The 15,119-nt window shown below is 36.9% G+C and overlaps 1 protein-coding gene across 1 annotated transcript; it reads right to left on the bottom strand.

The window, feature by feature from the left end:
* LOC107627665 lies at window positions 13,521-14,246 on the bottom strand. The gene has a single exon (XM_016330491.1). It carries the CDS (start codon window positions 14,244-14,246, stop codon window positions 13,521-13,523), a length of 726 nt encoding a protein of 241 aa, XP_016185977.1.

Here is a 15,119-nt window from a genome sequence, read left to right as displayed (position 1 = left end):
TCAGATCCTGGAGAGGATTGGACCGGTAGCGTATCGGATGGCTCTACCACCTCATCTTTCGAACCTGCACGACGTGTTTCACGTGTCACAGCTTTGGAAATACACTTCTAATGTTAGCCACATTTTAGAACCTAAATAAGTTCATTGAAAGAGGATCTGACGCTTCAAGTGACTCCGATTCGAATTGACGATACTAGTATTAAGCGATTACGCAGAAAGGAAGTCTCGTTATTAAAATTTGCTTGGAGTCGAGCTGGAATTGAGGAACACATTTAGAAACTTGAGTCAGAAATGAGAAAAGACTACCCGCACCTATTTTCAGGTAACTAAATATGAATTTTGGGGACAAAATTCTTAATTAGGTGGGTAGGATGTAAACTCTACGAAATTAATAAATAATTAGTCAATAAATTAATTATTATTAAAAAAAATTAAGAAAAATCAATTTGTATAATTTAGAGGAGTAGAAATATTAAAAATATGAGTTTTGACACTAATTTTACAAATTTTCGCCCAAAAAGGGCCAACGAACCAAACCAGTTGGACCGTTAAATCCCTAATCCTAACGTCTCCAAAAATTCAATCGTCCATAACTTTCAATCCGGAGCTCCGATTGACAAGCCGTCAGTGGCCACGTGTTCGTCTCAGAATTCTCTTCAATTATATCTAAACAAAGTGGTAAAAAATTTGTGTTTATTACTTAGTTCTTCCTCTCCTAAATTTCGTGGGTTTTGAGTTTAGGTATTGAGTAATTGAATAATTTTGATGGTTTAGGTGAATTTTAGTAGTGGATTTTTGTCCAATTGATCTGTAAGTAAGGTAAAAAAAACTATTAAACCCTTGTGAATTATTGAATTAGTGAACCCTATGATGATTATAGTGATATTGTGTGAATTAGATTATGTTCTTGTTGATTTGGAGTTTAATTGGATAGTTTGGAACGAAATACAGGTGATTAAGCTTGAGGAATTGACGTTTGGAAGTTTGGAGCTTGTCAAAGGAGATGTTTTTTAGGTGTTTCGAGTATAGGGAGGAATCGGCCAAGGTATGATTTTGGTTTCTCGTAGTTACTGTTTAATGTCACGTGGAAACCTAGGCTAGAAGACCTTAAGATAGGAATGAACTAAATGAATTATTGATGGATTATGTATATGGTATATGATGTATGGTTCGGTTTTTGTAAATAATTTGTTATTGGAGTTGGTTGGTTTTGAGAAAATATTTAATATTAGAATTGGTTTAATTTTTGAAATAATTTAATACTAGAAATGATTTGAATGACTAAGAGGTGTTTGGTTTGATGGTTGGGACCCTTAAAGGGTGGTAGAAGTTTGAGTTTTAGAGGAGATACTGCCGCAATTTCTATAAGAATTGGAGTTTTGATTTGAAGTGTTATTTTAAAAAGAAAAAGATTATTATGTGGCTTGTATATTTGAGACTATTTATTGACCCTCTGTCGCAATATGTAACCGGGCACTTTAACTCCCCGGGTTCCTCCATGGGCATATATATATATATAATATTATATGATATTTGAGTTTGGAGTTTGACTACATGGAATATTATTGAGTTTGGAGTTTGACTCCATGGATATTATTTTTGAGCTTGGGGATACGCGCACAAAGGGACTGCCCAATAGTTCACTACCAGGACATGTCGGGTTGACTATATAACCAATAGATGATACTCATTAGCCATAGGACAGACATACATCATGTGCATCTATATGTTTTTCTTGGGTGTGCATTATTTTTGTTTGCTTAACTGCTTAACTATGCTTATCTGCTACTTGTTCTATTTGCTATAGTTGCACTTCTATCCATGTTTTTCTTGCTTGAATTGTATGTGTATGTTTTCTGAGAGACCCCTCTTGGCGGAGGTGTGGGGGGAGGGGGGATTGTTCCATCGGTGATTTGGAGGATTGGAGGAGACAAAAAGTGAAGTGTTAGGTTAAAGTTAGATTTAGAACTTGAATACCTTAGATAACTTACTTAATTTCTGGTTTAGTTGAATCTTTAAGCTGAAATCTGAGTGTCGGAGTTCTAGGAATGCCTCTGGCTTTCTCGGGACCTTTTATATTAATCATGTGGGCACCTTTACCATGTTGAGAACCCCCGATTCTCATTCCATACATATCTCTGTTGTTTTTCATATGCAGGTCGAGAGGTACCTCGTTGAGCATCTAGAGACCTTCCTTACAAGTGAAAAACTGTCTTTTGGGCTGTTATATTTTATTTTAGGCTATATAGAAACAGGTGTTTATTCTATAGTTTGAGTCATATTTTGGAGTTGTATATATATATATACTCTGGCCGGCCTTAGCTTCACAGGTCGAGTCTGGAGCTTGATATCTGTGTTTTGAAACTCTTATATGTGTATTATGTTTTTAGCCTTCTTTTGATCTTGCCAATCCGTTTTACGCTTATTCGTACTAGTGTGACATGATTTTCTATTTTTTTGTTTTTGCTTAACTTCTTTTTCAAGGCTCCTAATTATAAATTTTTTTAAACTATATTTAATGGCGTTTTTGCCTTCAGATATAAGCAAGATTTAGATCCCAGAATTAGTTATCGTTGGATTTTATGTTCTGCCACTAAATCTGACGGTAATCAGTGGCGCGAAATCTTATTTTAGTAGCGTCAACTTTACCCACAGATATCAGTTTAGTAAAACGCTGCGTTTAGGCAATGTACCGGCGGAAATTTCTACTGGTAAATTCGAAAGTAAAATTGGGATAATATTCAAACGCAAACCCCCTTCCCTCACTTCTGCGAACTCACTATGTCTTCTCTCTCTCTCCTCTCGTCTTTGCTCTTTGGCCCTGAAGTTGCTGCCGTCACCACCACGTGGAACCTCCGCTGTCATCGCCGTTGGCGATGGTCATGTTGTCGCTGTACTGCCACCTCCTATCACCACCATGCCTCTACCATCCTACAGCCACCATCAAAGGTAATTTTGGCATAATTTTTTTAGTTTTTCATATTTTTTGTGAGTTTAGGATTTTGTTAAGTAGCTTATCAAATTATTGATTAAATTAGTGTAATGAAGTTTATGATTAGAATTTGGTATAATTTTTTTATTTTGTTTCAGATTTTTCTGTGAGTTTAGAATTTTATTAGGTATTTTATCAAATTATTGATTAAATTACTGTAATGAATTTTGTGATTAGGATTTCGTATATTAATTTAATGTAGATAGAAATTAAATTAAGTTAAAGTCGGTTAAGTAGGGTGAGATTAAGAGTGCTCGAGCTGTTGGAAGACTTTGTTTAGTTTGTTGAATTAGTTTCACCATGTGAATTAATAAGTTGTCTTTTTTATTAGGACGGTGCTATTTCTCTGAGATCAATTGGAGTTCGCTTCTTCCGTATTCTATGCATCCATGTTCCAGATAGGTTTTCTATCTCTAAATATAATCAATTGTTTAAGTTTTAAGCCGGACTTACTTTCCTTAGGATAGCATTTTAGGGCAGAAGTAGGAGAAGGTTGCGTAGAGGCGTCTTCTCGAAACCCTTGTTTGCTAAAAAATTGTGGAGTTATATAAGAGGTTGCCATTAAAATGGTTAGAATTTGATGTGTTATTGAATTCGTGTTTGTTCTAATTTATGCCTGCAACTATTTTCTCTGTGAAAGCTGTTAAATTTATTTGTGAATGTCTCTGAATTAGGGGAAGTTCTGCCAAAATTTTGTTTAAATTGTTTAAAACATGGTTGGTTTGTGAGAAAACGATAATCGGATTTAGTTCGAGATTCTAATTATAGGAGACACCTGCCAAATTTTCTAAAAATTTTAATAAGTTGTGTTGTTAGATGAATTCTAGGATGTTTGTTGCAAGATGATTCTAAGTCATCGTCTGTGGATGTATGATAGAGACAACAATGGATGAGGAGGTTTAAAACCTGAATTCTTTGAGGGAGTTGACTCGTTTGTTGCATATGTCTTCAATATAGAACCGTTTAGCTCTCAAGGGGTATCTAAGTGTCCGTGCTATAAGTGTTAGCTGACTAAGTGGTTAGGACCTTTGGATATAACACTTCACATTTACCGTAATGGGTTCAATGATGAGTATTGGATGTGGACAAAATACGGAGAAGTGGATGAGCAGGAAATTAACCAATCTGCCTCGATTTTCTATATTGCTGGGAGTCGATCAACGAGGGTTCGGCGGGTAGTTAGAGAACCAAACATGGAAGAAATGAATTGGGAGGGTAACCAAGAGAGATACAACGAGATGGTGTTTGATGCAATAGGTGTTACTGATATGGAAGATGCTGAACAAGAGCCTAACCCAGAGGCAAAGAGCTTTTATCATCTGTTAGAATTTGCCGTGAAATCCGTGTATGAGGGGTTTATTCATTCGAAATTGTCTCTATATGTTAGAATAATGAATATTAAGTCTAAATCAAATCACACCTGAGAATCTTTTGATAAGTGATCCATCCTTTACAACGAATTATACCTGTCGAGACTAGTGGCATCCCTTGGAGTCATTACAAAGCAAAGAAATTAGTTTTGAAATTGAGTCTTAATTCAGTGAAAATCGATTGTTATTTGAGTGGTTGTATGCTGTATTACAAGGAGGACATAGATTTAACTGCTTGTAGATTTTGTGATGCATCGAGATTTCAAGTTGAGAGAGACAAATTGGTAAACGACGGTTAAATAAAATTCCAAACAAACGGATGCACTACTTGCCCTTAATCCCTAGGCTAAAACAATTGTATGCATTGATAAGTTTGGCCCCTCACATGACCTGGCATAGTAATAACAAGAGAAATAATAGTTTTATGATGCACCCGTCATATGGAGATGCTTGGAAGCACTTTGATAGGGTCCACCCTACATTTACGAGCGAGCTCAGAAATGTTAGATTAGCTTTGTGCTCTAACATGTTTGCACCAAATTCTAATTTCGATAACGCGTACTCTTGTTAGTTTGTAGTGGTAACTCCTTATAACCTACCTTCTGAAATGTGCATGAAGGACCCATACATATTTCTAACTTATATCATACCTAGTCCAAGAAATTCAAAGAATAAAAATAGATGTCTTTTTACAACCCTTGGTGGATGAGTTGATGGAGTTGTGGGTTAATGGCATAGAAACGTATGATATTTCAACCAAGACAAACTTCCAACTGCATGCTATGTTGATGTGGACCATTAACAACTTTTCTGCGTATGGGATGTTATCCGGTTAGTCCACTTAGGGTAGAATGTCGTGTCTCATTTGAATGGAAGATGCAAAGGCAGTTTGGCTGACGAATGGGGGTAAGAATTTGTGGTTTGATTGTCATCGAAGGTTCTTTGATATTGATCATCATTTTCGGTGCAACAAAGACTCGTTTTAGGAAGAATAGAATTGAAAAAGAAGAGGCACGGTAAGACTAGGTGGTTTGTAAATTTGGCATTATGTCAGTAGAATCCCAAGGACTGTCGATAACGGGGCAGGTGTAAGACCTTCGAGATATGGTAAGGAGCATAATTGGACCAAGTAGAGTATATTTTGGGACTTGCCTTATTGGAAAGACAATTTGATTCGACATTATCTTGGCATGATGCACGTTGAAAAGAACATGTTTGATAATATCATGCACACAGTAATGGACGATGAGAGGATAAATGATAACGATAAGGCAAGGTTAGACTTGGTGGATATTTGTAGACGACCAAATATAAACTTAACGAGACTTGGTAATGGCCAGTGGGCTAAAGCAAAGGCGGTGTTCTCTCTAACGAAGGACTAGAGAAAAAATGTTTGTAGGTGGATTAGAAAATTGAAGTTTTTCGATAGTTATACCTCTAACTTAGGTAGGTGTACAAACGTCTCACAAGATAGGCTTGCTGGGTTGAAGAGTCATGATTGTCATGTCTTTATGGAGTCATTGCTTCTTGTCGCATTTCAAAAACTTCCTACCAAAATCTGGAAATCCCTTATAGAAATAAGTGAGTTTTGTAGGAATTTATGTGCTACGAAACTTAACGTAAATAATCTCACAGTCATGGAGAAGAATATTCCGATCATACTTTATAAGTTAGAGACGATATTCTCTCTCGGATTTTTTGATGTCATGGAACACTTAGCAATCCACCTACTGTACGAAACAAGAGTATGTGGGCCAGTTCAATTTAAGTGGATGTACCCGTTTGAGAGAATGATTGGATCATTCAAGCGCACTATGAAGAACAGAGCTCGGACCGAGGATAGTATCTACGAAGCATTCCTAGCAAAAGAAACATCCACATTTTGCTCCTTCTATTTTTATCCTCGTATTGAGTCACATAGAATAAGAGTTGGAAGGAATGATGAGAGGGAGAATCCTCTTTAGGAGGACCAACGTATCAAATATTTCTTCCGGAAGGAGTTGCAATGAATGCGGGTAGTGAATATTGGTTAGAGAAAAAGAAAATCAATGTCGCACATCTACATGTGTTGCTTAACTGTGACCAGGTTTCACCCTACCTTATGTGAGTTTTTAAGTCTTCGTAACTATTGCATTTAGTAAGATACTATCTTTGTCATCTAATCAAAATTTTATTACACTGAACTTTTCTTACTTATCCTATTGTATCATAGTTTATTCCAAGAAACAAATCCTGATACATCACTAAACAATTTTTTTTCCTTGATTCAGAGAATATGTCAGAATGCATCTAGCTGACACAATAGATTCGGAACTAGTTATACTTAGTTGGGGTCCAATGAATAAGGGCACAAGCTACCCGATATACAATATTAATAGATATTGGTTCCATTCTTTACAATGGTTGGTTGGAAAGAAAACAGATAATACCGGGGTCTAGGTTCGCGGGGATTTAGGCGGTGGTCATTCTGATTGGTATGGTGTGTTGCATAATATAATTCAATTAGAATATTTTGGTCGCACTACGTACAAGGTGTGCGTGTTTAAATGTCAATAGTATGATCCAAGTTCGTGACAAGGAATATAAAAGTACAAAAACTACAATATCATTGAAGTAAATGTGACTAGGAAATATAGGCACTACGATTTTTTTTATTCTACCTCAAAATACATGACAAGTATTCTATTTGTCTTATTTTAGATCATGCAAGTCTAATTAGGTGGTTGTAGTTAAGATTAAGCTAAGAGGTCGCATCAAGTCTGATGGGACAGAGGTCAGGAACCTTTCCAAATTCATGACCTAACTCTTTCGAAAATAGTGGTTGATACTGGTGATCCGATCATCCTTAGGTCGGCTATTATAGATGACATCATTGACCTTAAGGTAGATGACGACATCATTGACCTTAAGGTAGATGACGACACACTACCGCTGGACGACGATGATCTTCAAGAAGAAGACAGGGTTGATAGAGACGAAGAAGAAGAAGACGAGTTCGATGATAAGGAAATTATCTCGGAAGAGAAAGATGATGAACCAGAGGAAGAAGTTGATTAATCTGAATAAGATTAATGTCAATATAGTTCTAGTTTTATCTTGTGTATTTCGTTATCAAACTTTCGTTTCATGTTTACATTCTGTATATTTGATATTTTACATCATATATAAATCATTGTTTTCAGATAAAATACTAATTTATTCGTTGTTAATTGAGAGTTGACTATTAATTATTACGTATCGGGGTCCATCATAGATTACAAAAAAAAAAGTATTGATGCTACCAGCAGATTTTTCGACGGTAGTAATCATTCATTTTTTTTAAAAAAAAATATTTTTCTTCGGATTTACCATCGGATTTTTTCCATGTTTAAGTGGCACGAATGCTTAACTTATGACTTTAACGTTACCGTCAAATTTTTTCGCTGATAATGCTTATAAGATTTTTTGTCTGTGAACCATCATATTTTGATGCTAAATTCACTGCAAGTTATCGGTGAACATCAAAATCCGACGATAAACATTTACCGGCGAAATTTATACCATCGGATTTAATCTGACGGAATATTTGCCGGTAAACATAATACTGGCAGATTTTTTTGTCGATAATTAAATCTAACGGTACTCGATATTTTTCTTATAATGAGATTTGATATCTCTTAATTTATTAATGCACTCATTATTTTTATTTTATAAATTTAGTTTTGTAGGTTGTGCACAAAAGTTTGCATACAGTTAATTTATTTATATATTACAGCTAAACAAATTATAATGAATATCATTAATATATCACAATTATATTATAAACTAATTGCATCTTTACAATATACATAAATAAGATATAAGACTTAACATAAGAAGAATGGTGGGTGTATTTATACAATGCTCCTTACATTATAAGTAATATATCTGCATAATTTGCTGTTTATTTATACAATTATAACCACTTTTACATGGTATAGAGGTTCAAAAAGCTTTTAGGGAAGAGAAAAGCCAATGGCAGTAGGACACAATATGCATGGATTACTTTGAAAAAACAACGAAAACAATATAAAATAATCAAACAAGACAAAAACTTCATTTTTTATCATTTTTGTCTGAAACTGAATATAGTTCATGTGTTGTAGTTATTTTCATCCAATTTGTTGCGTAAAGATTTTGGACTGAAAGAAGAAAAAGTAGTAGGAAAGAGAATCAGAGTGAGAATGAGAATGATTTACTCGAGTTGATGGTAGAATTCAGTCATGGTGGAGTCCGTCAGGCGTCATGGATCATAACCAAGAGAGAGTTGTTTTGGGTTTTGCTTGAATGCTTTTTGCATAAGTAAATTTTTATTTGTTTTATATTTTTTTAAGGAAAAGTATAGGAAGGTAATGGAATATTTGTATAATGTGTACAATGAAAGTTTAGGGAGTATTAGAGATATAACCATTAGTGTTACTTTTTCCCATCAGCATAAGCTTCTGGGATGAGTGGTATTATGACATGGGTGATGTTCATTTTGTAACTCATATAGTCCATTGTACACATTGTACAAATATTCCATTAGCTCCTAGCAAGACTCTTTTTTTAATTGTATTAAGTATATATTAAAATTTGTAGGTATCAGTTTGGGTCTCTTAATTTTGGGTATTTATCAATATGTACATTTTTTATCATTTTCGTTTTTGGGTCCTCATCTTTGCTTAAGTCCGAATCTCGCGGTCCCAAAAAGAGGGTCTGAATCTACTGTTTGATGATTCCTTTTATGGGCAGATGTTATATGGCCTTATAAACAATAAATTTTTCATAGCAACATGTTATACACAGAAAAGGGGAAAAAGGATATTGCTGATGATGAAATTATAATTAAAGTAAGAATTTTTAAAAACCGCTATGATTAATCTCTATCTCACTATAAAACTTTTATAATTTTTGTTTTTTTTGAAAGATAAATGTTATTTTATTAATATAAAATAAAAGTGTTTCCATAAGGAAGTACAAAAGAATTGGGTATTCCTATTTATCACCAACTGTGACTCAAAGACTAAGAGCTTAAAGAAGAGTAAAGAAAATTATCAGCATCTATCAGGTATGGCTCACGAGTTCATGTACTAAATTGCTGGCTTCTTTCACTATCTCTAGTGCCGGGCTTATTACCTTCTCAAAAACACACCGATTCTTCGCTTTCCAAGTGCTCCAACACAGCGCCGCTATGAGGAGGGTCTTTTGTCTACCGTCGAATTTAGCCGCTGCCCAGGATAAGACTCGTTGCCATCAATTGAAAAAGGTCTCTTCTTCTCTCATCCATAGGTCAGGGGTTATTAAGCTTAGGCTCCATATTATTGAAGACAGGGGGTATTGGAACAAAACATGAGAAATTGATTCAGCCTTCAACATGCATCTTAGACAAGTGGCAGGAGTGGATGCGAACCGGCTGTGAACTTGTTGCAACACCGGAAGCTTTTCATGAAGACTTTTTCATAGAAAAATCTTAATTTTATGTGGTAATTTTAACTCCCAAATGCTATTCCAGACTCTGTTGTGTATGTTATAGGGCCTCAATGAAGTAGGAGAATGAAAGAATCCATAAGCAATTTTGTATCCTGACCCAACTTCATATATACCAGATTTTGTCCAGCACCAATTAACTTCATCCTCCTCCTCTGTTGGTTTGATTGAAAAAAATTTATTGCATATATCAACTGAAAAAATCGACTCAATCAGATTTTTATTCCAGCTTCTATCAGGATTTAGTAACGCACTAACGTAATACACTTGCAGATTTGGCAGGATTGTGAGTGCATTTTGAGGGACATTAAGGGGCACTGGTGGTGGGAGCCAGGGATCATGGAAGATGCGAACATTAGTGCCAGAGCCTATTTTCCATACCAAGCCTTTCTCGATCACCTTGCGCCCTTCAAGAACACTTCTCCAGCCCCACGACGGTACGCTTCCTATCTCTGCATGTAGGAAATCTGTATATCTGAAATATTTAGCTTTGAGCATTCTTGATAGAGTAGAATTAGGGTATTTCATTAGGCGCCAACATTGCTTGCCCAATAAAGCCAAGTTTTGCGCCCTTAGGTCCTTGATCCCCAGCCCTCCATCTTTCTTCGGTCTCGTCATTGTGTCCTATTTAATCCAAACCATTCTTCGTTCTGCGCCTTTTTGACCCCACCAAAATTGCGAGAGCATGCTATGAATCTCAGTCAACAGCGTGTCCGGGAGCTTGAAACAAGAGAGTGTATAAATAGGAATCGCCTCCCCCACCGCTCTCAATAGCGTGTGCCTGCCACCTGATGACAATAGACTTCTTTTCCAACCCATAATCCTCTTCTGAACTTTATCCTTGATAGCTCCAAATGTTGCTTTCTTTGATTTTTGAACTATAGAGGGCAGTCCCAGGTATTTGTTTTGTGCTCCGATATGTTCAATATTTAGTGTCTGAGCAACTGCTAGTCTTGTGTTCTGAGGTATGTTGTGACTGAAAAAGATAGCCGACTTATTCAAATTGACTTTTCGCCCACTGAAACCTTCATAGATCTCTAGCAATTCTAGAATACTTTGGCTTGTATTAGGTGCGCTCTTGCAAAAAAGGATTGAATCATCAGCAAACAAAAGGTGATTAACTGTTTGGCATCTCCGATTAACTTGAACTACTTAAATTAATCTGTTTTGCTCTGCCTTGTGTAGCAAGAAGGAAAGCCCTTCTGCACAAAAAAGAAAGAGATATGGAGATAGGGGGTCACCCTGTCGGATGCCCCTATTTGGCCTAAAATAGCCAAAAGGTTGATCTTCCACAACGACAGAGTAAGAAACAGTCGTTATCAATTCCTTAGTCCAGTTAATCCATTTAGCATCAAAGCCCAGCTTATCCATAATATACCATAAAAAATGCCATTTAACCCTATCATAAGCCTTGCTCATGTCTAGTTTAATAGCCATCTCATGCTCTGCCCCACTTCTCTTATTTTTCAAATAGTGCATACATTCGTGGGCAATTAGAATATTATCTGAAATGAGTCTACCTTTGAGAAACGCACTCTGATTTGGGCTTATAATTTTATTCATAATACCTTGTAATCGGTGCACCATAACTTCAGAAATAATTTTATACATAACTGAAGACAAACTGATCGGTCGTACCTGAGTCATGTCACTGGCATTTGGCACCTTTGGAATCAAACAAATTTGAGTATGATTGAAGCTTTTTAGAATTCTGCCACTGTGAAAGAAACTTGTCACTGCCTTAAAAACGTCACCTCTAACTATATCCCAGAAAAAGTGAAAAAACTTAGCTGTAAACCCGTCATCACCAGGAGCACTCTGAGTATGAACACTAAATGTAGCTCTTTTCACCTCGTCCATAGTTACTGGCCTTTGGAGCCTACGGTTCATGGAAGCTGTAACCTTAGACTCCAAATTCTCTAAGTATGGATTCGGATTAGCCGAACAAGAAGAAGTAAAAATATCGCAAAAGTAGTCTTCAGCTACCTTTGAAATATCCTCAGGTTTCGATGCAATCTCATTGTCTTTCCCCACTAATCTCCAAATTCTGTTCCTTCGTATCCTTGATTGAAATTTCTGGTGAAAGAATCTAGTGTTATGATCTCCTTCTTTTAGCCACTTGACTCTAGATTTTTCTCGCCAATAGCTCTCTTCTTTTAAATATGCCAGCTCTAACTTCTCCTCCAAACTGGTAACCTCCTCTCCCCCATTGATTCCAGCCACCCGCAACTCCTCTAGTTTAGCTTGGAGGTCTTCAATTTCTTTCCTGGAGTTTGCTTTGTGAGTTTTCTGCCATTGAACTAGTCTATGTCTACAAACTTTCAACTTTTTGGGCCAAGGAGAACATAGCCGAGCCTACAACTTCCATTCTCCACACTTCACTAACAATTCTCTTAACATCCTCTTCTCCACACCAACGTTCTTGGTATTTAAACCGCCTTTTACTATGCCAGGATTGAGGTTCGGTTTCCATCAAAATTGGAGCATGATCCGAGCCTGACTCTGTGAGCCTGTGCACCACTGCATTCGGAAACTTCAACTTCCATTGCATCCCAACTAAATAGCGGTCAAGCCTCTCTTTCACCAAATCCTCTCCTTGTCTTCGATTTGTCCACGTGAAAGGGTGCCCCACCATTCCAATATCCACTAATTCGTTACTGTCAATAAAATTAGTGAATGTTGCAATGGTGGTTGCTGATTTTTGGCCTCCACTCTCCTTTTTCGCTTGGCTTGTTATAGCATTAAAATCGCCTGCTATTACCACTTTTTCTTCCAGGTGTTGGCTCATTGTTGTAAGCTCCTCAAACTGTAAGGTTCGGATTTGTTCCGAACGACTCAAATGGACACCAATGAACGTCCATACCTCACTGCTTCCGACTTCCTTAATTTCGGCTGCCACAAAGAATTCTCCACTGCTAATAATTTGAACACTGATGCTGTCCTTTCAAGCTAGCACAAGTCCTCCTGCCACTCCTGCAAGGTTAACAATATGCCAGTTTTCGTAGCCGCATACCCGAAGTTTTGCTTCCACCTGTCGAGATTGGTTCTTTGTTTCACTTATAAACACAATCTCGGAGGAGTGGGATTTACAGATCCCTTTTAAGGTGTGATTTGTCAGGGGTCTCCCCAAACTCCGACAATTCCAAACTATAGTTCTCATGGCGCCTTGGATGCCATTTGTAGGCTGACACCCTCCACCATCTGTTCAACTGCATTTTCATCCTCTGTTCTTGCTTTCTTTGTAGATCCTTCAGCTATACCACTCATCAACCTTTTTTTGGGTTCACTTTTAGTATCTGACTCTGCAGCACCTTGTCTTGCTAACCTTTTCCATTTCCTACCTTTCTCTGTAGTGAGACACTGCCCAATAGCGAATTGCATAAGCTGCCCTTCATCCTCCTTGGTATTGGACTGACCAGCTATGATAACCTCCATGCATTCTGTTCTAGAATTGGCTGATTGAGGTGACTCAGGTGCTGCCCTGTTACCAGTGTCTTGTGGTTTCAAACTTTGTTTCTCTTCTTGCATTGACATCTCTGCAAATTCTTTCAATAAGTAGTTTAAGACTGGTTTTTCTTACGTTGAGTGGCCTTATTCTGGTTTTGGGTTGAGTTGTTGAATGTTCTTTCTCCTTCAGAGTAGATTCGCATTCCCACTTAGTTGGCTTTAACTCATTCGCCAATGTCATCCTCTTTTACCATATCACTCTCTGTGTCCTTCAACAGATCATGGCAGTTTTTTACCTCATGCCCCAATTTTGCGCAATAGGTACAGAACTTTCCAAATCTCTCATAGCGCAGTGCCACTTCTACCTCCTTTTTATTAGGTCCTGCCACTATTAACTGATCTCTCACTTGCCTGGCAGCATCAATATTGATTTTGGTCTTCACAATCCTAGTTTCTCTATCTCGCATCTGAAATTTACCTACCTCCAACACTGTGCCCAGTTTCTCTCCCAATTTATGTCCAACTTCGAGGGCTTTAAACGATTCTAGCAAATCCCAAAATTGAACCCAAACTGGAAAATTGGAAATAATCTCTTCATCACAGTTCTCATCTTCCTTCCATCTCTTGACATGGAGCACATAATCTTTGAATAGCCATGGAGAACCACGTTCAATACGCAAGACATCCACTTCTTTATTAAAAAAGAATTGGAAGGAATTATACCCTTTATCACTCACGCTAAATCCTTCCGAGTTTTCCCATATAGCCTTTAAAGCATTCTCCATGGTTCCAATTGAGAAGGTTTTGGAAGCAAAGAGTCTGCCATAGAGACTATTGGAGCAAGCGTTAATACCTTCTGATATGTCTGCCTCTTCCAGTAGAATCACATTCCTACCTCCTTTCCGGTTGTCTTCCTCGGTCCGATCTTCATCCCTCGTTGTCTCAGCCATGCATATTACGTAGACTTGTATTGAGATTTAATTGACGTTGACAATGTAGCCTTGACGGCAGTAGGAACTCCATTAAAAAACCCTAACAGAGCACTAAGAAACCCTAACAAAGCACTCTACGAATAATAATTCTAATAAAGTTGTTTGCTATTTGATTATATGTATAATTTTTGTTCTTATCTAATGGACAATATTTGGCCTAATATTGACTGTAGTTTAGTGGCTCATTCTTTAGTCGACTGAATCTATGCTTAATAGATCCTGCAGATATGAACAAATGCTATTAGTTGATTAGGGGTTAAACTAAATTAAAAAATTTTATGAATAAATTTTATATATAAATCAATTTGAATTAGTCGAGTGATCAGCCAATTCGTTCACTTAAATAAGTGGCGCAAATTCAAATCCCACTTTATGTATGTAATAACACATTAGCCAATAGCAGATTCTTAAATGAAATTCAAATCCGTAACAAATTAGTCTTTAATCTATCAGACAGCGAATGTCATGAATAATAAAAAAAAATTTCATATCTAACTTTATACATACATTTTCGAGAAAAAGACAAATAGGTTCCTAACATTTTGTCCCGCAGACATTTTTGTCCCTGACCATTGAAAAATACTTTTAAGTCCCTGACCTTCACAAAACTTGGACGGATCAGTCCCTCCGTCCAAATGCCTCCGTCAGAGACTAATCCGTCCAAATGCCTCCGTCAGGGACTGATCCGTCCAAGTTTTGTGAAGATCAAGGACTTAAAAGTATTTTTCACTGGTTAAGGACGAAAATATCCGCGGGGCAAAATGTCAGGACCTATTTGTCATTTTCTCTACATTTTCTCTATGAAAGTTTTCGCATTAATTTTTACTAGCA

The sequence above is a fragment of the Arachis ipaensis genome, chromosome B02, assembly GCF_000816755.2.
Source record: "Arachis ipaensis cultivar K30076 chromosome B02, Araip1.1, whole genome shotgun sequence".
NCBI lineage: Eukaryota > Viridiplantae > Streptophyta > Magnoliopsida > Fabales > Fabaceae > Arachis > Arachis ipaensis.
The sequence above is the reverse complement of the archived record's forward strand: the minus strand, read 5'-3'. Positions and strand labels throughout refer to the sequence as shown.